The sequence below is a fragment of the Phycodurus eques genome, chromosome 5, assembly GCF_024500275.1.
Source record: "Phycodurus eques isolate BA_2022a chromosome 5, UOR_Pequ_1.1, whole genome shotgun sequence".
Lineage (NCBI taxonomy): Eukaryota > Metazoa > Chordata > Actinopteri > Syngnathiformes > Syngnathidae > Phycodurus > Phycodurus eques.
This window is the reverse complement of record NC_084529.1, coordinates 7652534-7678741: the sequence shown is the minus strand read 5'-3', so window position 1 is coordinate 7678741 and position 26208 is coordinate 7652534. Positions and strand designations below refer to the sequence as shown.

The 26208-nt window shown below is 40.5% G+C and overlaps 1 protein-coding gene across 2 annotated transcripts in view; it reads right to left on the bottom strand.

The window, feature by feature from the left end:
- The window catches only part of fa2h (fatty acid 2-hydroxylase), a 52197-nt gene extending 27130 nt beyond the window's left edge, over window positions 1-25067 (bottom strand). The window contains exons 1-2 of one of the 2 annotated variants that reach the window (XM_061677337.1): window positions 25005-25067; window positions 24589-24897 (exon numbers count right to left, since the gene is read on the bottom strand). In XM_061677337.1, coding sequence (XP_061533321.1) covers window positions 24589-24876 — 288 coding nt within the window. In that variant the 5' untranslated portion in view covers window positions 24877-24897; window positions 25005-25067. The other variant, XM_061677338.1, reaches the window with a different exon arrangement.
- Window positions 25068-26208: the final 1141 nt, after the last annotated feature.

Genomic DNA, 26208 nt, shown 5'->3' with positions numbered 1-26208 from the left:
TGCCGCACCGCCCCAAGCAGCCAATCTCTCAATGTCCGGGCTTGCGTCGGTAACCCTTATTTTTATGCGATAGTAGAGTCCAATGAGGTTTGACCACGTCGCAGTTTGCGGCAAGCCTTACTCTGTTCCCATCAAAGGCTGCTGTATATAATCTTGTTTGAACCTTGACTGCATTCGTGTGTGTGTGTGATGTCTGTTAATAAGTGACTAAGAAATTAATACCCCATACGGGTTTACTTTACGACATGGACTTACTGTTTTAGAGTTGAGGGGAAAAATAATGACTGAATAATCTTGGACGATAATGTTACTGACGAGAACAAGGTCAATGAGAAGGTCTAATAGAGGAGGCAGAAAGGAGGCAGAAACAACACTGGGTTTCTGTGTCTGGGGAGGAGGAGTAAAATATAAAAGAATAAAAAACAAAACAAAGGAGCTAGTTAGAAGAGGGTGGCGATGAGGCCTGGTACCATCACAACACTGACACAGCAGCGGGCTACTGAGGGCAGAGTAGGAGAGAATTTTGATGGATGAATTTAATCAATGAGTACTGGACAAGAAAACAGTGTACCAAGTACTGATCCAAAATGAGCATCTGCACACTTGACTTTACACTACAGAGTACTGATGTATTTGGCCACTACCCCAAGTTTATGCCACATCTGCCCTAAAATGACGGCATTGGTAAATACCAGGTATCTTCTTTATGTTCCAGTAATGGTTAACACACCAGTATATTGTATAGAGCAGGGGTGTCAAATTCATGTTTGTCGAGGGGTCACATTCTTGGTACGGTTTCCCTCTGAGGGTCGTTATGACCGTGAAACCATAGAAATGTTTCATTGTCTGATCATAGTCTTATATATACACACACAACACAATGATGGATAACTAGTTTTCAAATCAGAAGTCAAGGATAATAGTTTGTTCAGCTATTGTTCAAGTTAATGTAGAAAGGCTTTGGTAACAAAAAAGGAAACCAAAAACAATTATTGTAATATCACAACATTATTAATTACATAGTACAGTGTGAAATTTTGGTCCAGATTTGAGCAAGAATGATTTGCTTTCGCTCTCCAGATAAAATGAAAAGAAATAATATAAAATCAATAATATAAATGATTCATTCGACAACAAACAGAGCTTCCAAAATTAGCAGTAACAGTTAGTTGCACTTTAAATGCACAAGCGGATGCATAAGTAGCCCTGTGGCTCCTTTGAAGTTGGTACCTGATTATCAGACTGTCGTATCCCCACACCCCCAACACTGAGTACTGTATAGTTCATACAATAAGAAGACGCCGCTCGTGGAATTACGTGCACGTTTGGCTGATCCCGTTGTGCTGACAAGTTTGATATAGAGGGGCTTCAACCAAAATAGATTTATGCTACAGTAGAATTATTATCTATTAAGTGTCAAATGTCTATTGGACGTATTGTCTACATTAAAGAAATAGGAACGTGCATGAGTACTTATTGATTATGATGTCAAACTATAGTTATTTACTAGCATTTCTGACTTGTAACATCAGCAGTAAGTGGAGGAAAATATAACAAACTGTCATGTATTGTTAAGACTAAGGTTTAGTAACATAAGGTAATAACTGTCTGGCCACACCACATGGCCACACATGATTTTTGAGCAATCAAGATAACACACACATTTTCTTTTTGTCATAAAACACATAAATTAAGTATAGTAAAATGCTTCACAAATAGGAACTGTGGTTTGCGTGAAATTTATATGTTATTATGATTATTTAATATTTATTTTAGCCCTGGTGGGGCAAAAATAATTTAAAAGAGGGGCGGTGGGGGTTTATTTCTGTTCCGACAGGGTTTTCCTATCACAAATACTGGGAAATTAAATATAAGGTTCTGCCATTTAAAAAAGTAAAACATAGTCATATGTTGTTGTTTTTTTTAGCAATTTGGCAGAATTTATCAATTTATTTCTGCACCATTTTTTTGGTAATCACAACTGCACTGCCTGCTTGAAGGTGCCTCTTTAATAAATGACATATTTGTGTGGCAAATAAAAGTTGCAATGGAAATAACTAAATTGATCGAAATTGTTCATTTGTATGTGGTTTGTAGTAATACTAACAACATGCAGTTTAAATGCTAAACAATGAGAGAATAAGGTTTGGTGCAGGACCATTTTGAAATTAAAATATTTAATATGACCAATATCATTAAATATTGAAATTCTGTATCAACCTAAAACACTTATTTTATTTTTTTCCATCTGATATGAATGTAAAAAGTAATTTGAAAATAACTATTAATTTTTCCTCCCACATCCCAAAAACATGCATGGTGGGCTAATTGAGGTCTCTAAATTGCCCCTTGGTGTGAATGTGAGTATGAATGGTTGTTTGTTTATGTGTGCCCTGCGATTGGCTGGCAACTAGTTCAGGGTGTACCCCCGCCTCCTGCCCAATGATAGCTGAGATAGGCTCCAGCACTCCCATGACCCTTGTGAGGATAAGCAGCTCAGAAAATGGATGGATGGATGTTCATAACGTCCTCTGAGGGAAACCGTAACTACAATGTGGCCCGCGACAAAAATGAGTTTGACACCCCTGACTTACAGTATGTACACTCCTATATATATTATAACTATATATTATAACTGAAGAAATCTAGACAGATGCACTGGCGGACGGACAAGTATAAATCCATCATGTCCCCTGGTGGAATACATCCATCCACTTTTTTGCTTACTGAATATATACATACTGTAGTGGTACAGTGTGAATAGTAAACACATGACACAGTTTAAAGGCCCTATCAAATACTTTGAACATTGGCACTTATTTATAGTTCTGGACTTGAAAACGATGTCTGCAGAAAAAAAACGTCCCCCAAAATAGACTCAATAGTCATTTTAAGCATGCTTTCTGATGACATGCTTGATTTTCAACCAGATTTTTGGTCAGCCACATTTAGGTCAAAACCTATGTGAGTCTGCTGATGTCAGCGACAGAAGACAAGTACATTTGCTTATTCTATTACATGTAATTCTTACGCAATATTAACCAATTTAAAGTGGTGAATATAGCTTCAGAGCAAATCTATAAACGTTCTTTAACGCTCAAAATGTCTGAGAAGTCTCAGCATATTTTCTTTTTCTGCAGAAGCCTGCGGTGTAATTTTTGCCTATAATGAAAGTCTGGATGTTTTTTTAAAGACAATAACGAGTGGAAATAGTGACTTTAGATACATTTCAGTAAGCTTTTTTTGTTAAAATCGATCATCACTGTGATGCTATGCTGCAGAAGGAAGGAAGCTGCACGAGACCTGAAGTAAGTGCTTCCAGATTCATTTCTGCCTATATACACGGCTTTAGTCAGCTCATTGTTGTATTGATTGTATCACTCACCTTTGAAAAAGAGTTTGGATAGATGACGTAACACAGGCGTTTGCTTTTGTGAAGTTAAAGTGTTTTGTACACGCTGTGTTCATACCATTTCAATCAATGGCAGCGTAATACATTAGTGATTATTTTTAAGCATATTAAATTAGCAATTGAACAGTGTTGACTGGTGTTGTGTTGATCAGAGTGTTCAACAGTATACATAAATACATAAAGAGAACTAATTGAAATATAGGCCCTCTGGACACTTTAATACCATAAAATGTGTACTGTATATTAAAGTGTGTTGTTGTGTAGGGGTATTGCTGTTTGGATTCAGTCTGTTTTTTTAAATGACTGACTGGGGCCCATTTGGTCCTCAGTACTGTGTCACAGTTATCAGGATGTGGACACAAAGAGTGTGGTTTAGTTTGCATGTGGGTGGAAGATAACAAGAGCTCTCATGTCACATACCTAAAAGAACCAATCTGACCTGAATGACCAGTATTCCAGATTCAAAGCCTGCTCTGCGTGTGTTTGCCTGTGTACACACACAAGAATCAGAGGCTGTTTGTAGCTAGCCATTTTGAGCATTCCGTGTCAAGTTACTAAACAGACACTAACAAATTAGCCAGCACCACATGACGCCTTCAAGTGCAACAGTTTTATAGTAATTTCACCCAATTTATTTACCCCTTGAGCCAACCAAATAAATTGCCCATCTCGCTAATTTTGAAAAAAGGAATATCGAACTGCCGCAGAAAACTGAAATATTTAAATTGTAAGATAATCTGCTTGTTAGATTTGTCTATTTAAAAAGTAAAAATATGTTTAAGATGGCACAAAAATGAAATGTCATAGTTTTTGGGACAACTGCCCAACCTTTGACAACAAATGTACAAAAATATCCATCAAGATGCAATGCAAGCTGCAGTCAAAACAATATTCATCAATGATGGACAAAGGATCAAATAATAATGCCATCTTCCTGTGAAGCCAATGCCAACATGAATCATATTTCAAACACAGTAAATAGAACAACCTTTTTTTTTTCCTCAAGAGTTTGACTACACCCAGCTTTTGGCCTCTTTCTCTTGACCAGGTGTTAACTGTGGCCAGGAGTTAAGCCACCTGAGGCCTTCACCTGACCACTAATTGTCATGTCGGCAGTCTCTATGGTTGCAAAGGAAAACAATAGGTTGGGTAATGTATCACCATGGTGCAAACTCAGAGGTGCTCTTCAGACTTCATAAGAGACAGTACTAGGCTTTACACGATCAGGATTTTTGGGGCGGATCACCGATGACAGATCAGCAAGTTTTAAAAAAACGATAACCGATCACCGATCCGATCACAAGATTGAGCAATGTGTCTATTTACATGACTTGTTCATTTACTGTATATACATGTGTACTGTATCCATCCATCCATCCATTTTCTGTACAGCTTATCCTCACAACCCTCAAGGGTTGCGGGCGTGCTGGAGCTGTCAGCTCAAATTATTCTCTTAGCATTTTAGACAAAAGTTAAAACACCAATGACCTCTACGGGGGCATTCAAAGATTGGCCACTGACATAAATTTAGGTCAAATCAACATTACAACTGACAGAAATAATGGGTTCTAACTTACTGTAATTAAATTACTTTATTGCAATTAAATTACTTTAATAAAATACTGTTAATGGCATGCTTACTCTAACTTTCTCACTGTCCCGGCTATATGGACGGGTGTTGTTCAGAGTTTGAGTCCGTTTGGCACTTTTCTTTTTTGTCCCCCCCCACACGCTGCGTTGCTTGAACGCGACATGCCCCTCGTGTACATTCTTCAGGTGCTCGATCAAATTTGTGTTGAAGCATTTAGATGACGTTCCCCACGACGTACTTCAGTTGTGCACAGACTGCAAATAACTTACGTGTTGTTTGTCTGAGACACCGCAAAATATTCCCACAACGACAACGTGTTTTTTTCACCGACAAGATTGGAAAAACTTTATTGGCCGTCAGATAGTTACAGTACTGCGCAACAAGACACGTGACAAGGCTAAAATTAACTAGCTTTTGGATTCATACGCGACGAAGACACGGAGTTAAATGTCTTGTGCGAAGCTAATCGAATATGAATGCTGAAGACATGCTGAGATGTTTTCACCCACCCTGTACAATATATGCAAACTGCCTGGTATCCCTTCTAGCACACACCCAGAGAAACAATCAGTTTACTCTTCTTTCCCTATCAACTGTAATTAGGGGTTGCCACAGAGAATCGCCCTATTCCATCCCTACTTCTCTGCATCTTCTGCTCTAACTCCAGCTATGATCCAAAGTGCAGTAATTTCGGTAAATGCTGAAAAATAATTATAATTATAATTGTCAATAACTGTACCAATTCGTGTTAGGCTATTGCTGCTATTTGTGAAATTCTTAAACTCGGATATTATAACACATCCAGCAGTTTCTCTTGTCAATGCTTACTCGTGGAAGACAATTGCATCATTGACCAGAGATCTATGCAGATGAAAGTCTGCATTCCATTCCATGACTTGCTTGCCTGCCAACATTTCATCCACTTAACATATCAACACCCACCATCACCACCTCAATGCTCGACCCTGTGCTCTAATGTTGCAAATGTATTATACTATTGTCTCTTGCTGAGCTTGTTGCTCATTAATATGATGTTTAAATATGTCAAAAAAATAAATCTCTTTTGTGCTATACTGAAACCACTCTGACCACATGCTTCCTGAGCTCTCCATACTATATAATTTGCTCAATCATCCACACAGTCACCCATTTGTGAGTCTGGTCATTTCACAATGTCCGTGCTGTCTGACTGCAGCGACTGCAGAAATGTTCTGAATGTCAAGGGGCAAACAGTAAATACAGGAAGTCCTCGATTTACGAACGAGTTCCGTTCCTACGCTGGCGACGTAACCCGAATTTCCGCGCAAGTCGGATTTCAACGTTAAAGTCGAAAATTTACGTTGAAATACTTTGTATAAAGAAACTATCCATCCATTAATTTTCTCAGCCGCTTATCCTCACAAGGGTCACGGGGAGTGCTGGAGCCTATCACAGCTGTCATTGGGCAGGAGGCGGTGTACACCCTTAACTGGTTGCCAGCCAATCCCAGGGCACATACAAACAAACAACCAGTTGCACTCACATTCACACCTACCGGCAATTTAGAGTCTTTAATCAACCTACCACGCATGTTTTTGGAATGTGAAAAAAGGAGGGCGAAAAAGGCAAAGACACAGACAAGCACTATGTACTAGCTAAGCAGAAACACTCTGGTGCCTCGTAAAGTCAAAACATCGTAGGTCGAATACGTCGTAACTCAAGGACTTTCTGTACAGGTAGAATTGCAGCGAGAAGTTTACATACAATCATGAATTTTGCAATAATTTGGGGCTTTCAACAAATAATTCAAGCTGTTCTTTTTCCAGGTTGGAATGATTATATATAAATGTTCAATTCGTTTTAAAGTGTAGAATTATTACTATTATATATATACGGGATAAAATTAACACCAACTAATATTCTGTTAAATATCCTTAAGCAAGTTTCACCCTGACCAGATGCTTATTAAAAGTCCGATATTTTTGCCGAACCAACTTTTTCTAGCATTTGGGATGTAATTTTGTCTGTGTGGTGCCTCAGTGAACATGAGAAATATTAAAATCGTCCACGCATTCCTGACTTCCAGATGTTTTTCTGGCGAGAGGCCTGAAATCAGGCCATTCGAATTGCTCAAGATTATCTATGTCACTAGCAAGGATCTCCGCCAACCTCACTGCTCCCGAGCCAGCGCTGTCACAATAACAAACACGTGTGCTCTCACAAGTGGCTTCTACACAGAGGCAACCAATCAGAGGAACGGGCGGCCTTCCCTCATTTGGCATGTGCATCAATGAAGACGTTCTGCTAGCATCAAGAACTCATGCGGATTGCAGGACACATTGATCATCCAAACTTAAAGTTCAATCAAACTCATGTCCTTGTTTTGTTTCGAAATAAATTACATATGTTTGAAGTTCTCAAAAAATGTGCAAAGACTGAGAACAATATAGTACTAAATTGCTGCAATACAGTGATTTTTGAGCGGAGCTAAAAACTAAAACTAGTCCCATATACTATCGAGCATGAGGCCCTCCCCCACTGAAATACACCAAGTGCCCTTATTCCATGCAGAGGTCACTCAGCAGAATAGCCACTTACTCATTTCTTAACTTGACCTATTACTACCAGTATAGCGTGTAGTTGGCCAGAAAACTATGCCAAGTCTTCTTCTTTTCCTTTCGGCTTGTCCCTTTAGGGGTTGCCACAACATGTCATCCTTTTCCATGAAAGCCTCTCCCCTGCATCCTCCTCTCGAATACCACCTGCCCTCATGTCTTCCCTCGCTACATCTATAAACCTTCTCTTTGGTCTTCCTCTAGTTCTCTTGCCTGGCAGCTCAATCCTCATTACTCTTCTTCCTAATATTATTCATTATCTCTCCTCTTGATCAAAGTCTGCTCTCGCTAACTTTGTCTCCGAAACATCTATCCTTGGCTGTCCCTCTGATGAGCTCATTTCTAATCCTATCCAACCTGGTCAGTCCTAGAGAAAACATCTTCATTTTTGCCACAATAATCATATAACACAGTGATTCCCAACCTTTATTGAGCCAAGGCAGATATTTTACATTTGAAAAATCCCACGGCACACCAACAAACAAAAATGTCACTAAAAGTGGATACACAAGTGAATTATACACTTTTTGCCATCTAATAAAAGAGACAATAATTTTTTCTGTCTGTCTTTATATGCCGCTGGCGGAGATAGATAAAAAAAGAGACATTATTTTTTGTAAATAAATAATATTCTGACCAATTAAGTGAAATTTGATAATTTCCCGCGGCACACCAGAAGAGCTCTCACGGCACACTAATGTGCCATGGCACACTGGTTGGGAATCACCGATATAACACACCTGACATTTTGCCGCACCCATTCCAACGTGCTTGGACCTGTTTCTTCACTTCCTTACCACACTTACCATTGTTGTGGACTCTTGACCCTAAGTATTTAAGGTCCTCAACCATCGCTGTCTTCTCCTTTTAGCCTCACTCTTCCCCCTCCACCCCTCTTATTCATGAACATACAGTATATTGTCTCACTTTGGCTAATCTTCATTCCTGTCTTTTCCAGTGCATGCCTCCATCTTTCTAACTGTTCCTCCAACTGCTCTCTGCTTGCACTGCGGATCAAAATGTCATCTGCGAACATCATGGTGCATGGGGATTCCAGTCTAAACTCATCTGTCAGCCTAAACTGTCAGACAAATTCCTTGTGTGTCTTGTAAAATACTTGGCGAATAAAGCCACTGCAAACAGGAAGGGGCTCAGAGCTGATCTCGGATGCAGTCCCACCTCCACGTTAAACTGTTGGATACGTGTAACCTCTGTCACACCTAACGCACACCTCACCACTGTTCTGCTGCCCTCATACATGTCATGTACTAATCTAACATACTTCTCTGCCACTCCAGACTTCCGCATGCAGTAACACAGGTCCTCTCATGGGACGCTGTCATAGGCTTTCTCTAGCTCTACAAAGACACAATGTAGCGCCTTCTGACCTTTTATGTACTTCTCCATCAACACCCTCAAGGCAAATAATGCATCTGTTGTGCTCTTCCAAGGCATGAAACCATACTGTTGCTTGCAAATACTCACTTCTATCCCAAGTCTAGCCTCCACTACCCTTTCCCATAACTTCATTGTGTGGCTCATCAACTTTATTCCTCTATAGTTACCACAACTCTGAACATTACCCTTGTTCCTAAAAATGGGCACCAGCACACTTTTCCTCCATTTCTCAGGCCTCTTCTCACCCGCTAGAATTCTGTTGAAAAACCTGGTCAAAAACTCCAAAGCCACCTCTCCTAGATGCTTCCATACCTCAACAGGTAAGACCAAATTCCTTTCCATTATTCATCCAGTTTAGTGCCTTTCTAACTTCCCCCTTACAAATACAAATCACTGCTACTTCCTGGGGCACCACACTTGCATCTTCTACTCTTTTTTTCTCTCTCATTTTCAACACAGTTCAATCTCTATCCTTAATCACCCTAAACAGTCATCGGCCTCATCAAAGAGGGTGACGAGTCTGCGTATCGACAGGAAGTGGAGTGGCCGACACAACCTGGAGATAAACACGCTCAAGACTGTAGAGATGATCGTGGACTTCAGGAGGCATCCTTCGCCACAGCTGCCCCTCACGCTGTCCAACTGCCCTGTGTCAACAGTCAAGACCTTCAAGTTCCTGGGAATTACAGTCTCTCAGGACCTAAAGTGGGAGATCAACATCAACTCCATCCTCAAAAAGGCCCAGCAGAAGATGTACTTCCTGTGGCTTCTGAGGAAGCATGGCCTGGCACAGGAACTGTTGAGGCAGTTCTGCACAGCAGTCATCAAATCAGTCCTGTGTTCTTCCATCACAGTCTGGTTTGGTGCTGCTACAAAAAAGGACAAACTCCGACTGCAACGGACAATCAAAACTTCTGAAAAGACTGTCGGTGCCCCCCTACCCACTCTTGAGGACTTGCACGCTGCCAGAACTAAGACAAGAGCATGCAAAATCCTCTTGGACCCTCCACATCCTGGTCACCACCGCTTCCAGCTCCTTCTCTCAGGTAGGTGCGACCAAACAATGCAAACCAAAACAATCAGCCATTCCAACAGCTCCTTCCCTCTTGCCATTAACTTCTTAAACACTTTCAACATTGCAACATGCTGCCAATTTTGTCTTAAGTTTGTTGTCACATCTCTGTCGGGCCAATTATACATTACTCGTGCACTCACTGTAGTAGTCTCACCACGCTACACTATTTGCATATCTGTTGTTGACCAATACTGGCCACTCATGTGCCTGAGTAGCATCTGCAACATTTGCACAATCGACATTGTCCCAGATTATCGCACTACTGGTCACTTTAAACTGCATCACTTTCTTGAAGTGTATGCGCCCTTTGCACAATGGTCATTGCACCGGACTATTGTTCTATTAGTCATTTCAAACTGCTCTAATTGCTAGAGGACAAAAAAAAAATTATTGTACCGGCATTACCACATTACTGGTAACCTTTTATTGCTCAGTGTCTCAAACTACCACCACAAGTCTCCTTCTCTTCTTTCCTCCCAGAAGATACACAAAGTACTCTCCTGCCTGTCTCTCTAATCACCTTGGCTGCAGTACTCCAGTCTTCTGGAAGCTCCTCCTGTCCACCAAGAGCCTTTCTCACGTCTTCTCGAAAAGCCGCACACTTGCTTTCTCAGCTTCCACTACATGGTTCTCTGCCTTGCCTTTATCTTTGTAATCTTCCTCACCACCACCAGAGTTGTCTTACACACCACCATCCTATGTTGTCAAGCCACACTCTCCCCTACCACTACCTTACAGTCAGTAATCTCTTTCAGATTACATCATCTGCACAAGATGCAATCTACCTGTGTGCTTCTACCTCCGCTCTTGTAGGTCCCCCTATGTTCTTCTGGAACAAAGTGTTCGCTACAGCCATTTCCATCCTTTTTGCAAAGTATACCACTATCTGTCCCTCCAAGTTCTTTTCCTGGATGCCAAACTTCCCCATCACTTCTCCATCACCCATGTTACCTTCACCAACATTTCCATGACAATCTGCACCAGTCACAACTCTGTCTGAGATGCTATCAACTACTTCGTCAAGTTCCTTCCAGAATTTCTCTTTCAACTGAAATGTATTATTGTGTAATGTGTTTTGTGTCATTTGGGCTACAGTATGTCTGCCATCTGACCAAGCGCACGTTGCATTGTGATGCAGCGGTGAAGCGGATGGGATCTACCGTCCCTTGCCAGCGGTTAGAAAATGGGCCAGATATCCGTCGCAATGGCGTTAGAATCGTCTGCCACATGCGTCGCTGTGTGAGGAGGAGAAGGGTGAAACAAAATCATCCCAGGTTCAGCCTTTGGTGGCCATAGCAGTGCGTGCGCCACGGTCCCCCTACCTGGATGACTTTTTCCCCCTCGTGACGCATTACGGCTGACGACGCTTTACGCCATCGATTAACGACCAGCTGAATTTCAATGGAGACAAAGGGGTGGCCACCCCAGAATTTCATTCTGCAGCCTGTGTGAGGGTCTGTCCCCCTTATGCCTGGCTCAGACTACAAGACAAATTTGGTCTTTCACGATTGCACCATGTCAGACTACTGGCATAAAATCTTGCCGTATCTCGGTCAGACAGTGGCAACACTACACGACATGTATTCCAATACCACCGCATCCCGTCTTTTACGATCACTGGGCTTTTTATCTTGTCAAATCAAATACTGTTGGAGAGGCGGAACCAGAAAACGTGTCAGCGGTCAACACGTCTGGATACACCCGTTACCATGGCGACAACAACAACAATGGATTGCGACAATGTATTGTGTGTGTGGGAGGGGGGGAAATAAGGGAAAACGTGTAGTGGTCTTCGTGGGGCTCACAAGAGGACTTTCATTCAAGGATTGCTTGAGGTATGTTTACGTACTTTTAATACGATACGGCTCGCAAGCAGGCAGCAAAACGTTATGTAGCCTAGCAAAAATTAAAAGGGCTAGACTTTTTATTGTGGCGTCATAGGGCTATTGTAGAGCCAAATCATTGGTTGTAGATTATGTCACACTAAGTTTTGTAGTCTGGTCTCGGCATTAGGAGGCGCCGTGAGCGAAGGCACGTCTTTGATTGACAGCTAAAAGTCCCGGAGAGGCAGGATTTTGAGAGCATTTAGCGACACGCCCACAGCGTCTGGAAGCTGAAAGAATCTCTCAATTCTTGACCATTTTGAAGCCTGATTTCACATACTTTGCGACTTTTTTATCCATTAATTGTCTGGCTTGTTAATACTCTGTTCTGTGATGTGTCATTTTTTTGTTTGGTTGGACTTTAAAACGCACCTCGCTGACCTGGCTTTACTGTCAGCCTGTCGTAGCTGCTGGTGGACCAGCATGTCTATACGCACTCTGCGGCGGCTGGGGAGCGGAGGCCCCTCCCCATTTGGCCTAAGCATATTACTAAGTGGAGGAAAAGTAATGTGGGAAATCTAAAATAACGATAGAAACGATAGAGGATTAAATTATCCGGAAGACATATTTATATTGCACTACGATACACTATATATCGGTAGATCGCACAGCTCTTGTCCACAAATGTTCCACAGAGTTGAGGTGGGCAAGGCCATTTCATAAGCCGCTTCATCCATTTCAAAAACAGTTCTGATGCATGTTTGGGATCATTGTTCTCTTTGAGAACACAATTGTTAAAAAAAAAAAAAAAAAGAAAGTTTCCATCTCCTAGCTGCTGATTTAAGGCTAATTTTAACTATTTGGAGGTAGACATTCTCTTTCATCTCACCACTCTATAGTAATGCCTGACAGTTGGTACACTGATCTTGGGTTTGAAAGCCTTTCTTTGGACTCTTGAGCATACTTTTAGTTGTTATTGTGGCTTAATAGCTCAATCTTTGTCATGAAACCTTTTTTTAAATAGGCCTTTGGCTTTTCCAGTTGGGCTGCTGCAAATTTCAAGTTTGAATGTGTCAATTTCAGAGCTGGGACCTTTTTTTTTGTTGGCACCCTCTTAGTCAATGACGATGATGATAAAATAATAAGGACTGGCACGTGTTCCCAATTTATGCAAGGCTGGAGCATAGATGGTTTTTGGTTGTTCCTGAACACCCTAACTTAAAAGGACTGCCTCGAAACTGTTCAAATTCACCTCAAATGTTTTAAAAACGTATATGTTAGATAAAGAACAGTTATTATTACAGTTATTAAAAGTCCAAAAGTAACATGCTATTCATGCCCATGATGTTAATGTAAACTTCTCAATGCTCAATTTTCTAAATGATAATGACAGAATGTACAGATAAGAGAAAAATGAAGACTAAAGATTGTGTCAAGGAATGTTGAGAAGTGTCCTGAGAAACTGTAGATATACTTCACCAGCTTGATTCTGTCAAATCAAAGGGACAAAGCACAAACAAAGGTATGTCTACGACCGACACAAGGATTAGGGAAACAAGCATAGCTGTCATCCTCGAAAAATGCACAGCAACGCAAACACACAGAAAATGAGATATAATTATATTTGTTTTACATAGGCAGCAGCACGATGGAATAATGCTGAACACATCTGCTTCATAGTCAGGAAATCTGAGTTTGTATCTTCATTGTAATATATCTGTGTGGAGTTTGCATGTTTTCTCTTTGTTTGCATGGTTTCCTCCAGGTACACTGGTTTCTTCCCCCAGAAAACATGCGTGCTCGGTTAGCTGAAGTTTCTAAATGAATGGCAGTGTGAATGGTTGCCGATATGTGCCTGACGATTGACTGGTGACCATTGTACAGGTCGGTCCACTGTACATATGTACAGTGGACCGACCCCTATGCTGATACCTGTGTATATGCTAGCAGGTGACACGGAAAAGCGTACGGAGCTGGTTGCCGTCAAAATGGCTGAGGGGAGCGAGAAAAGTACAAAAAATGTGGACAACAAAGTACTGTGTGGCTAAAAAGAATAGCACATCACTTATTTGGAAATATACCGGTACTTTGGAAACAAGAGTGGTGACGTGTTACAAACACAGGCACGATGCAAGTCATGCTGAAAGCTTGTTGCAGCCACCAGAGGAAACGACTTAATCTCCAATCTCCATAGCCACCTTCAACACAACCACAAAGAGTCATATGAAAAATTCCAAAAATCTAGCACTAGCAAAACTACTAACACTGATGCACACACTCCCACACAAACAGTAGACAATTACAGTTGGTTTGAAATTATGTTTATGTTCAATTGAAAATATTTTACCCATTTTCAGATTTGTATTTCAACAATCCAGCTGGTAAGGGAAATTTGTTTCAAGAAGCATAAAATATTTTAAAGGGGGCATTAAAATGTTCTGCTAATGTGATCAAGAAACTGTATTGACGAAACTGTAAGCGGCCAGAAGCGAGCAACCGAGACACTTCCTTCATCTGATCCGGGATGAGCTGAAGGGTGTGCCCTTGCTGCTCTAGCCGTGTTGGTCCGATCATTCTGTCTGTCTGTTATGATTTGTGGTGATGGCAAAAACGGAGAACCCAGCCCAGGGAAGCAGGGAAGCAAGGCCGGCATGCAGGATGGACTCATAATGAAGGGTTTATTTTAAAATAATAATAATTTAAAAAAAGGGCAATGTGGAAGCCAAAACTAATTTAACAAAGGCCAAATAACCAAGTTCAAAGTAACAAACACATGGAAACGAAACACTCACCACTACAAAACAGGGAAACTGGCATTACAGGACTCAGGAAACAACGTGTGACGACAATAATCCGACCAGGATTGAAAGAAACCAGGGAAATAAATACAAACAAACTGACAAGACAACGAGGCACACCTGGACAAAACACGAGTGGCTGGCGGGAGCTGATTGCTTCACACAAGGTACATTAGAGGGCTGACGAGAACAGGTGGAGACAAAAACCAAACAAGCAGAGAAGACGTGAACAGGTGACACAGGAAAACTAAAAAACTAAATCTAATCAAAACCAAGTCAACAAAAACACAGATCATGGCACAGTGGGCTCATTTTATTTTTCTATTTGCAACTTCCTACTTCCTAGGTCCTCGCTCCTCTGTTTACATGCTAGCACCAGTAAGTCAATCGAGTAGACAAGGATATTGACAGAGGACCGAGGCAGAAGGAGGTAGGAATGTTTGGAGGAAATAAGACAATCATTCCTCAATGTCATTTCATAGGGTTGTGTAAAGATGACATCACGTCATTGACGCGTGTCACAGATTAACCTTCTGCGAGGCTGAATTAGGGCTGGGCGATATGGCTGAAAATTTTATTTTATTTTATATAAGCCACAATTCTTGATTGTTTTTGTTTAGCCTATTCAAAATAAGGACCTGTTGAAAAAGGATTAATTTTGATATTTTATTTTAAAATGTAATCCTTAACCTTTAAAAGGACATAAACACAACTATCTTCCCGGATTTTTTTATTTTTTTTAATAATCCTCTTGGCATCTCAGTACGTGTCCAGTTCTGTGGCACACGAGACCACTCAGGGACTCCACCAGGTTTAATGTCCCCCAGAACTGGGCGTCACCATCAAGGACCCATAAGACTTCTGCAGAGGATACATCAGACATCCCTTGATTTAAACGAGCCCGTGGAAGCTCCTCCATGCTTGATCCTCGCTGTGCGTTTAAGACAATTGAGATGCTCCTTAACATGGCGGCATGGTTCGCGTTAAATTGTTTGATAAGGGGGGGACCTAGGAATCCTGCATTTAAGAGACTTGAGATGAGCCCATTGTCTGTATTAGGTACTCACTGTCTGGAATCTATGTTAGCAGCACATCCAAGGCAGAAAATGCATTGGGTATTCCAAGTATTTGTTTATTTATTGCCAGTCATATCATCATCGCAATATTCAACAACGTTATCACATATTGCTCATTTTCCTAACATCATGCAGCCTTATTGTGTTGTGAACACAGCCTAAGTGGGATACACGCATACAGATTTTTTTAAATGTGACAGTACCCACACTACGACGAAAAAAATAATAATAATCTGCAAGTGTGCGCTTACTGATTTAATGTGTGGTCTACTTAAGACCAAGACAACACATCACCACCACACACTACCAACAATCAAGAGCCTCCTACCACAAAGAGTGAAATCTGAGAAACACTCTGCTATCCACCAGCCATCCCGGCTGCCAGAAAATAAAAAGAAGAAAGAGTAGTAGAGTAGCTAGAATAACTGTTAGCTTAACGGGTAACTATATAGCAGTTTTGAACCCTTCTTCTTGACATTTTTATTGCGGTGAATAACATTGGAAACAAGTTATACAAACACTCAAAACAACCAGTTGCTCCTCTGTTTGCGTCCGAGCATGAGTTTCACGTCACTTCCAAATCAGGTATCGCTCCGTTTCATGTCACAATCATAGCTCACTGAAACTCTGTGTTTTTTTTATCGTAAATATTGAACTGGTTTAACATTTACGACTGTCGGCCAAAACTGTTTTCAGAGCAGTTTGGGGAGGAAAAATGACAGGATAACAACATGGTTATAGCATTTACATTAAAAAAAAAGATTAACAATTAAATGTGTATACTCTCCCACCCCAACTTTATTGTCATTACAGTCTTTCTGGTTCTGAATGTAAACGATCAGTGTTTTATAAACCAGTTAAAGTTGTTGTGTAAACAGCACCCCTTTTTGATTGTAAACCTGCCCAAGGGGAAATACATCCACATAAACATTGTGGAAGATTCACTCCCCATTGTGCAAAATAAACAATATTTAAATGGTCCTCAATAAATAATCGTGTGACGTGTGTGTTGAGATTTAGCTTCGATCAAGACGGTAATAACAGACACAAGTGTGTAACCAGTCACTTAGAAATATTCAGTTCAAACTTTTTTGGATTGCCTGCCTGTGTACCGACCTCTCCCCGTATATTAAACCTCCCTTTTTTTAAACTGTCCATTTGTTTTGGAGTCTTGCCTTTTTGGGTCCTATCCTTTGTTCCGTTCATGACAGTATGAACTATGAAATTGACTCTTCTACCAACCTTTGAGTTACTGATGTATAGTGTGGGCTTCACTTTTTCCATATTTTGTTACAGCATTTATTCCAAAAAAAGATCAAATTAATTTCTTCATCAAAATTCCACTGCATAACAGTGTGGGGAAAAAACATTTTTTTTTAGATTTTTGTAAATTTCTTGAAAATCTTTTAAATAAGGGGGGGGTGGGGGGCAAATCCTACTTTTCACGGGGGGTTCTGGTCCCCATTAACCGAGAAAAACGAGGGATCACTGTATATGTGTTTTGGCCTGCCACCATAGCAAACGATATATTTTCCCCAAAAATGTCATGATAAATGGTTGTATCATTGATGTTTTTTTTAATGGCACTGATTAGGGGTGGGTGATACTGTATATATCGCCCTCAATATAATCGTGACCGTGGCTTTAACAATGTGGAATTTTATGTTATCGAGTATATATACTGTCTATAAAAGAAAACCCAGCAGGTGCATGGACGGCATATGAGGAGGAGAGAAAGGAGGAAGTGCATGAAAGTCCTCATTCACCAAATCATAGACATGATTCAGTCACGTAATTCATTGGGAAGCAAAATAAACTCTCGCTCTCAAACTAGCAGGCCGAGCAACCTTTTCAGGAGTTTAGCATCTTAACAAGTGGGTGAATTGAAATCATGAACTTCACTGGTACGCATGTATAGTTTTTTGTTGGCCAACAGGAAAATGGCACAGACCACCGATGTACGTGCTGGCTTCCCAAACGCGGCCAGTTTAAAAGGGAAACGACGAGAATGGAAGGCGCTGTTACGATCGTATATTCAGTGACTCATTATTCATTTTGGATAACATTTACAAAGAACTGTGCATTCTCATAGTCATTCCAACTGCTGGTGAGGCTAATGGAGGAGCTAGCTAGCATAGCAGTACTGCCACAGCTGTTTGTAAGTAAATACTGTAGTTAACAATCCAAGTCACCTATCGTGCAAACCTGATTTGGCATATTCTCCTGTATACAGTCTCGACATAACTTGAAGTTATTAATTGTTAAATATTGCCATACAACATTCTTGTGCGATGTCCTGGATAAATGTCCAGGGAAGGAAGTAGAAAATAACACAGTTTTTTTTTTAATAGGATATTATCAAATTATGGACCCAAAATCGTTCCGCCAACGGCTCGTTGCGTCGTGAGCGGTCCGCCGGGTGTTACCGCAACAATGGAAATTTATCGAATCCAGAAAAAAGTCTTGTGTCCATTGTTTTTATGGAACGATAACCCACCCTGCTCTTCCTCTGATTGGCGAGCACCAAGACAGGACTCATATTTATAGTGGATACTGATTCGCTTAAGCACTTTAGCAAAACACATACACACATACATAGGCAAGCGATGCTGTGCGTCTGTGGACGCAGATTCACCATGCTTTATGCATCCCTGATAATTTTTGTGTGTCTCAGACACGGGACACACATCAAACGAGAACCCTGTATTCACAGCCTTTAACATGAAGCTCAAAACTGAGCTCAGATGCATCCTTTTTCCACTGATCATCATTGAGATGTTTGTGTGGCGAAAGTACAGATCTGATCGCTCAGTCTTTTTTAGAAATATGATTTAATCTCATTTGAATAGCCTCATAACTGACTAAATTGCCTAAGCACCCAGGACTGAAAAAAGTAGGTCTCAAATTAGAGGTAGGTCTCAGCATTGAAATAAAGGCCATTTTCAACTACAAAGTTTTACTCAACAGAAAATTTGTCCCATCGTAAACGTATGGCCCATAGGCCACATCCAGCCCATCCAAAGTCTCTAACCAACCCTCTCTAAGGTCTTTGTGAAGTCAAAATAAAATGAAAAATATGTGGTCCTTTTATTTTGATGTACTGTAGGCAGTACAGGTAAGCGAGAGCAACAACTTGTGTCTTCAGTTTTGCCAAATTAGCAACTTTGTTGTTACAGTATATTAAGCCAGTGGTCCCCAGTACCGGTCCGTGAGGCATTTGTTACCGGGCTGCATAGAAAGAATGACCAATTTACTCTATATCATTTCCGTTGTATCGCGTTTCACGTGTCAGATGTGTTTTATTTTTAAAATTGACCGAATCTTCTCCCCCGCAACAGCTATGCGTCTCAATTGACGCGTCAAGACCGCACAGAACGCTTCTGTTTTCGCCCCCAGCCGACTCTCTAACGAGGGCCAACCTCAAAGAAACAATCATTTCATTAACTGTTTTAGCTCTTTACGTTCACTGACAAGTTTCGATCTTTTCGAACGAAACAACTAGACTGCACATCGGTCACGTGAAACGTTACTAAAAATAGGCCACAAACATCCTTATCGCCTGCATGGTGAAGGGAAGAGGGAGATTTGCCCAGATAATGATTCGTGAGACCCAACTAGGAACGGCTAATATGAACTAGCGGTTTTTCATAATGTCAGGGCTTTTAAAATGTATGTTAAAATATTAATATTGAAGCACACTCTTTTTCTCTTCACACTTTTTTTTCTACGAATGTTGATTAAATAGTGATATATTAAGGTGTATTATATAATTTTTATGACTGCTTATACAGTAATTTATTCCCTAATTAAAACAATATACCATAACTAACTACACAAATAGTAGCTAAAACAACAAAATGTAATTATTTAAATGAATATAATAAATTAATATGGAACTCAATTGCACATTGGCATGGCCCTCGAAAACCGTTACAGGTTATCACATGGCCTTTTGGGAAAATTAATTGCATATTTGTCAATTTAACTGATAATCTTCAAAGTAGTTAAGTGTTGTGATGTGAACACAACGTCACAACTTTGTAACTAAATATTAATGCCACTGTATTTATGATTATTACAAATTTAAACCCCTTATCACAATAACAATCCCACAGCCTTGTATTAACAATCAGTATTTAATGTAAATAAATAAATAAATAAATATCTATGGTGGTACATTTCCTCTTGTATGTATGTGATTCAACACTTAATCTAAGTCTTAATCTAAAAAGAAAACGGGCAAATATTGCTTCATGTTGACATCCACCTCCACAACTATAAAATATTATAGTTTCAGTCATTTGATCCTTAAATTAAAAAAAAAAAAATCTTAGAGTAACATTTACGTCAACAGGTGGACAAGGTGTGCCAAACGAATGTGGAAAAACAAAGTGATTTGCCAATTGGAGAGCATCTCAATTGCAGACACCCAATATTTAATTAAAAACTGGAATGTTTCCGTGACTCATTGTCATGACCAACATTGTGCTCTTCATGCATCAGCTGATCACTCCCGAGTTCCTCATATTCAATGTGTCCTTGTCATCTTCAACCCCAAATTGTGAAAACTATCTACTTCCTCAGCTACATCATGGGGTTTTCAGCAAAGAACATGAGCTACTTGGGCTAGACATTCATCAGTTCACATGCAAGCCAAGGGACAGCTGAAATAAAAAAATTAGATCATGATACATAATTTCAAAACCTTTTCCACCATTAATGTGACCAATAACCTGTACAACTCAACTGAAAACAAAAATATTTAGAGTTAATCTGGTTGCACAAGTATGCACACCAGAGGGGGGGGAGACCATATTAAGGAGCGTACTGTGGGATTCCATGTTTTTCTCCTCATCTCATTGGGACAAGACAAACCAGTTTTTTCCTCTCCTTTGCTCTTTATCTCTCTCCCACATTGACACCCCCCTCCTGAATCATTTACTCCACTGCCCCCTGCACATGAAACTACCCATCCCCCACTCGACAGGTTTACCATATCACCGATGCGCCCCTCCCTGCTCCTAACTGACGTTACGTTAGTTTAAAACCAGATCCCTCCCTGTGAGTCTCCTTTCACCAAGATGTCAACCCCTCCCTTACAATCAATAAAACTTGAGAAAAGGAGCAGAACAGGTACATCCTCCCCCTGAGTATACTCCTGCCTTGTAGTAACGCCCACCTAAGTCATGTCTCTAGTCAATGATAAAAAAAAAAATAATAAATAAAAATAATAAATAACCTTAAGGCTAGGATATTTAAGAAGGCATTTAGTTAATCTACAACACTTTTTATCAACTGTTAAATGTGTTATTGTGTCCTGCCGTCATGCTTGCCCCATATCACTTTTACTCCCTTGTTGTCTGCAATATACTTTGTGACAATTGGCATAAAAGAAGCACTCCCAACTAGGCTTTACACAATCAGGATTTTTGGGGCCGATCACCGATCAGCAAGTTTAAAAAAACGATAACCGATCACAAGACGGAGGAATGTGTCTATTTAAATGACCTGTTCATTTACTGTATATATTTGTGTACTTAATTCCTCCAAAAATTATATTTACAATAAATAATGTATCTTTGTTCCTCTATTTATGCCAGTGAGGCATAGTGACAGACAGAACAAATGAATGGTCTTCTATTAGATGGCAGGAAGTACATTCAGTAATTAATGTATCCACTTTTTGTGACATTTTTGTTTGTTGGTGTGCCGTGAGAATTTTCAATTGTAAAATATGTTCCTTGGCTCCATAAAGGTTGGAAATCACTGCTCTAGTCAGATCGTGTATTCTAATCAGTCAGGTCAAACCAAGATTACAACATGGCAGAAATAATGGGTGCTAATTTACCGGAGTTAAATTACTTTATTGTAATTAAATTACTTCACCCACACCGAAACTTTAGAGCATGATTCGACAGACATGATTACGTACAACCGTTAGCGCTAGCACTAGCTTGCTAGGCTACATAACATTTTTGTGGACTGCTTCCGAGCCTTATCGTATTAAAAGTACGTGATCATACCTCAAGCAAGACTTAAAAGAACGTCCTCTCCTGTCCTGAGCACCGGTGACCACCAACACACGTTTTTCCCCATTTTGTCCTTATAATACAGTCGGCGCAATCCACTCTTATTGTCGCCACCACGGTAACGAGGGTATCCGGTCGCATTTGAGTTGACAAGATGAAGCCCAATGATCGTAAAAAATGGGATGCGGTGGTATCGGAATATTTATTTATAGATTTCTTTACAGTAGTCTGACATAGTGCAATTTGTCTTTTAGTCTGCATTATGTGTTGTCTGTCTCAGACGTGTTGTCTGTCCCACACCACTGACATGTTTTTTTTTAATAACTTTATTGGCCGTCAGATATTTACAGTACTACGTCAAAAGACACGCGACAAGGCTAAAAATAAACTAGCTTTTGGATTGAAATATACTGTGCACGATGTTGATGCGGAGCCGATCAATGACGTCATTGATCGGATCGGCGAATTATAACATTAAATACGATCAGCATAAAATGCTAATTATCGGCCGATACCAATCAGGCCGATAAAATCAGTGGTAAAGTCTACTTTCAACAAAGACGCTTAAAATTGTGAGGAACAACTGCTGAGAAAAATTTATATACTAATATGTATAAGCTTCTTGCTGATTCAACCCCACTAAGCACACTGCATGAGATCATTGGGATCAAACAACTGCACGCTTATTTGAATGTCAATGTAAGCCTCAGAAATTGAATGTTTATTCGTCTTTTTCACAGAAACTAAATTTTACCCCCGGGTGAACTTGTTTTTCACCTTTTGCTTGTCAATAATTGTCTCTGAGATGGGCATTTGAATTATTTCCATATTCAAGGATGAAGAAAATTGAAATTTGTTGAAATGATTTCAACCTTAACCTAATTGAGACTCAACAGTTATTCAACCGGTCGCAACCAATTGATGCACTCAATTTTGCGTCAAATGCTTCAAGACACGAGTCCGCAACAATTCCACATAATGACAGAATTATCAAAAATGAAAAAAAATGTAAGCTCATCCTGATTTATATTTATGAATGGTGTCACAAAAGATGGCTATTGTCCCCTTATTTTTTTTTTTTTAACTACAGTTTTTGTTAACATGATCTTAAGGAACAACCCTGCAATAAATTAATTCTCCTTCAACTTGATTCACCATTTTCTTGTGCGTTTTCCAGAAATGACTTCCTTTATGATTCTGATTGTCTATCATGCTCATACAGTACATGCTTGTATGACTTTGTCTTACGGTTAGTGGTTGGTATCGGCAACCTTCACGAGTACCCAATAGATTGAAATCAGGCCAGTATCGACCCGATAACACTACCTAGTATCAGTACTCGCCCATGTCTAGTTTTTAATATGTAAGAATGAGTGGCAATGGTCTCAACTGAAGGAACTTTTGGCCTTGTAAGGTATGATCAAGAGGCCTCAGTAGAGGCGGTACAGGTGAGTTCATGGTACTGCTTGTCACCTGAAATTATTGTAGAACGTGTCACTATTGTCAAGCAGTAACATTTCTATTTGGGATTGAAGTACATTTTGTAAATGGCTGATCCAAATGGTATACAGTCATGTTGTAACACTGGAGACATGTCTTGGTCTCGGGACCAGTCTCGAGACCATATTTCAAAGGTCTCGGACTCGACTCCCAAAAGTCTTGTCTTGGTCTCGGACTTGCCGGAAATGCGATTTTCTGTCGAGACCGATTGAGACCAGCACTGATCTGCGATTCTTCAACTTCATTAATCTGATAATACGGAGAAGCACTTGGTAAAATAACAATATGTTCAATTCATGTGTTACTAACCCTCCTGTACCCCTGTAATGACTGAAATCACCTCGGTGTTCTGACTGAAAGACCCTCCCCCTCCACTGCTGCAGTCTCTTATGTTTCTTAAATGCAACCAAGCACTGCTTTAAATAATATTTTTTTCAATACATTCAATGATTTATTTTTTTGCAAGGATTTAGATGAAAAAAAGTGTTAAGATTTTGTGTGTTGTAAACACCGTGTTTTCGGCCATCAAATGTATTTCAAATCAAATTGAAATTACAGAGAAAATGCTCTTTAACTGTTGAACCTTGTCATGGTATTTAAAATGTATGTTTATGGTCTCGGTCTCGTTACGGTCTCAGCGTGTCTCGGTCTCGAGTCGGTCTCTAGTCCCAAAGTCTTGGGCTCGTCTTGGTCTCTGTGAGTTCTGGTCTCGGGCAAGTCTTGATCTCGGATAGTGTTGTCTTCAGCACAACCGTAAGTACACAGCAATGATTCCCAACCGGTGTGCCAGAAGCACTCATCAAGTGCGAAATTGTCCACATTCACTTAATTGGTCAGAAAGTCTACTACTAATGACTTAACTAAGTTTGTTAATAGAGTGAATATAATAATAGAGAATAGTCAAATGCTCTTCCACTAGATGGCAACTAAACTGAGTTGCATATTGAGTTTTTCTCCCATTTTTTTGGTTTGGTGGTGTGCCTGTGCCGTGAGATTGTTTTTCTTTTTTTTTTTTTTTTTTTTATAATGTCAAGAATGCGCCTCGGGTCAATAAAGGTCGGGGGGAACACTGGTTTAAAATGTTAAGTACAGGGTGTTTGTGTGTGGCATGGAGGAAGCGGGTAAAAGGTTGTGGAATTACGTTGCTCAACTTGGAGATATCGACTCGGGGAAACATGGCTGAAAATGTGCAACGCACCTGCCGGGCTTTCACAAGTCAAGTTGTTTGTTTTTCTGAGGCCAGTCGTTGTCAGCCCAGTTCGCTGCGTGGAGACAGCTGCTAGCTAGCTTACCTGAAGCTCGTTTGTGGCGGTGTCGCTGTCTCGGTCCAACTCCCCGATGTAGTATTGCTCCATCCACCGTCGGGCGTTCTGCGAGTGTCGGTGCGGGGGTCCTTCCAGCTCCCGACTCACGTCTTTCCCCGAGCGGCGAAGTATGAGCGCTTCCCCGCCAGGGTGCATCCGCAAAAAGGCGGTGACGTCGTACACCCGGGACCCCAGGAGCACCCAGCATGAATCCTTGGTACAGTGGCGGGTCACTTCCCTCTCCGTGAACAACCGGGGGGATGTGGACGGAGACATACTGCCAGATGAAAAATCCACCTGTGCCGAATTTCTTTTTTTATTTTAATTTTTTAGGTAGTATATAAAGATGTTTTTTTTTTCTTTTTTTAAATTAAAAAAAAAAAAAAAAAAACTCCACGGCTTACCGAGGGTCTGCTATCTAGAGAGTTCAACTTGAGCAGTTGGCACCGAGTCGCTCGAAGACACGAAAGTACACCGAGGGAGGGAGTGGAGAGGTGGGGTCTGTGAGGCGTTCGGCCCCTCGGAAATGTGCACAAACCATACATAGTACAACGGAACGTGCGCGTCTTGTCGACTTACATCCGCATAAAGATTTATATAATCGAATAATGCGCTTTGTGTAATCTTTTGGGGGGGTTTGCTTTTAATCTAGACAAACGCATCTTTACGCAATGCCCGCTTTTGTACGAGATTCCCAGTTGTTCATGAATGCAGCATGACATCAAATAACCGCACCTGTCGCACAGGTGAGCCGCAGCCGCTCGTCGAGTTTGACGAGAAGCGCGCGCCAACCGGGTTTCCGACTGCGGCTTCGGCAAATGCGTTCACATGGATTGATTTATAACACCTGAAAACCTTTTTTCTTCTTCTCCAATATCACGCAACTGCTTGATAGAGTAAAAGTGGAGTTTGAAGTTTTAAACTATTAAAAAAAAAACTGTCCAATATGCTAAAACAATCGGTATGACCTGACAGTAGATATTATTAAAATGATCTTTTTAAAACCAAACAAAAAAACAAAAATCATCCTTTTCTGGCCCCATTTTATTCCTTTGATCTGATTTCAATCTGCTATATACGGAATGTCACAGGACAATACTGTTCTCACCGGGTTGTCAGGTTAATCACATCTCATATTTTTAAATGATTGTACATTTCAAAAAAATAAAAATACATCATCAAACCAGTAACATGTAATGTTTTGTACCTTTCCAACATCGCTGCCTATTTTACAGTGCAAGTTATGTACAGTATTTGTGTTGTGTACGTCACTGATGGGCGTGGCTTTGATCTGGGACGAGGAGCTCGTCTTTTGCGAGCAACCCCTGCATTGAACAAAGGGATCGATAATAATGATATATCGATAGAGCCAAACTGTGTATTTGTGCAAACGATTTTATGTAGTAGTATCAAGCCAAAGGTCTTACACATGCAAACACAAACCGGTTTCCTTTGTGTGCCTGTACATTTAAATGAGCCGTGTGTGTGTGTGTGTGTGTGTGTGTGTGTGTGTGTGTGTGTGTCTCCCTGCACTCGCATGACCCCCGCCCTCTCTGCTTCTGTTGTAAAGGAAGTCTGTGTGTCCAAAAACCTTTGTTTTACATCTTT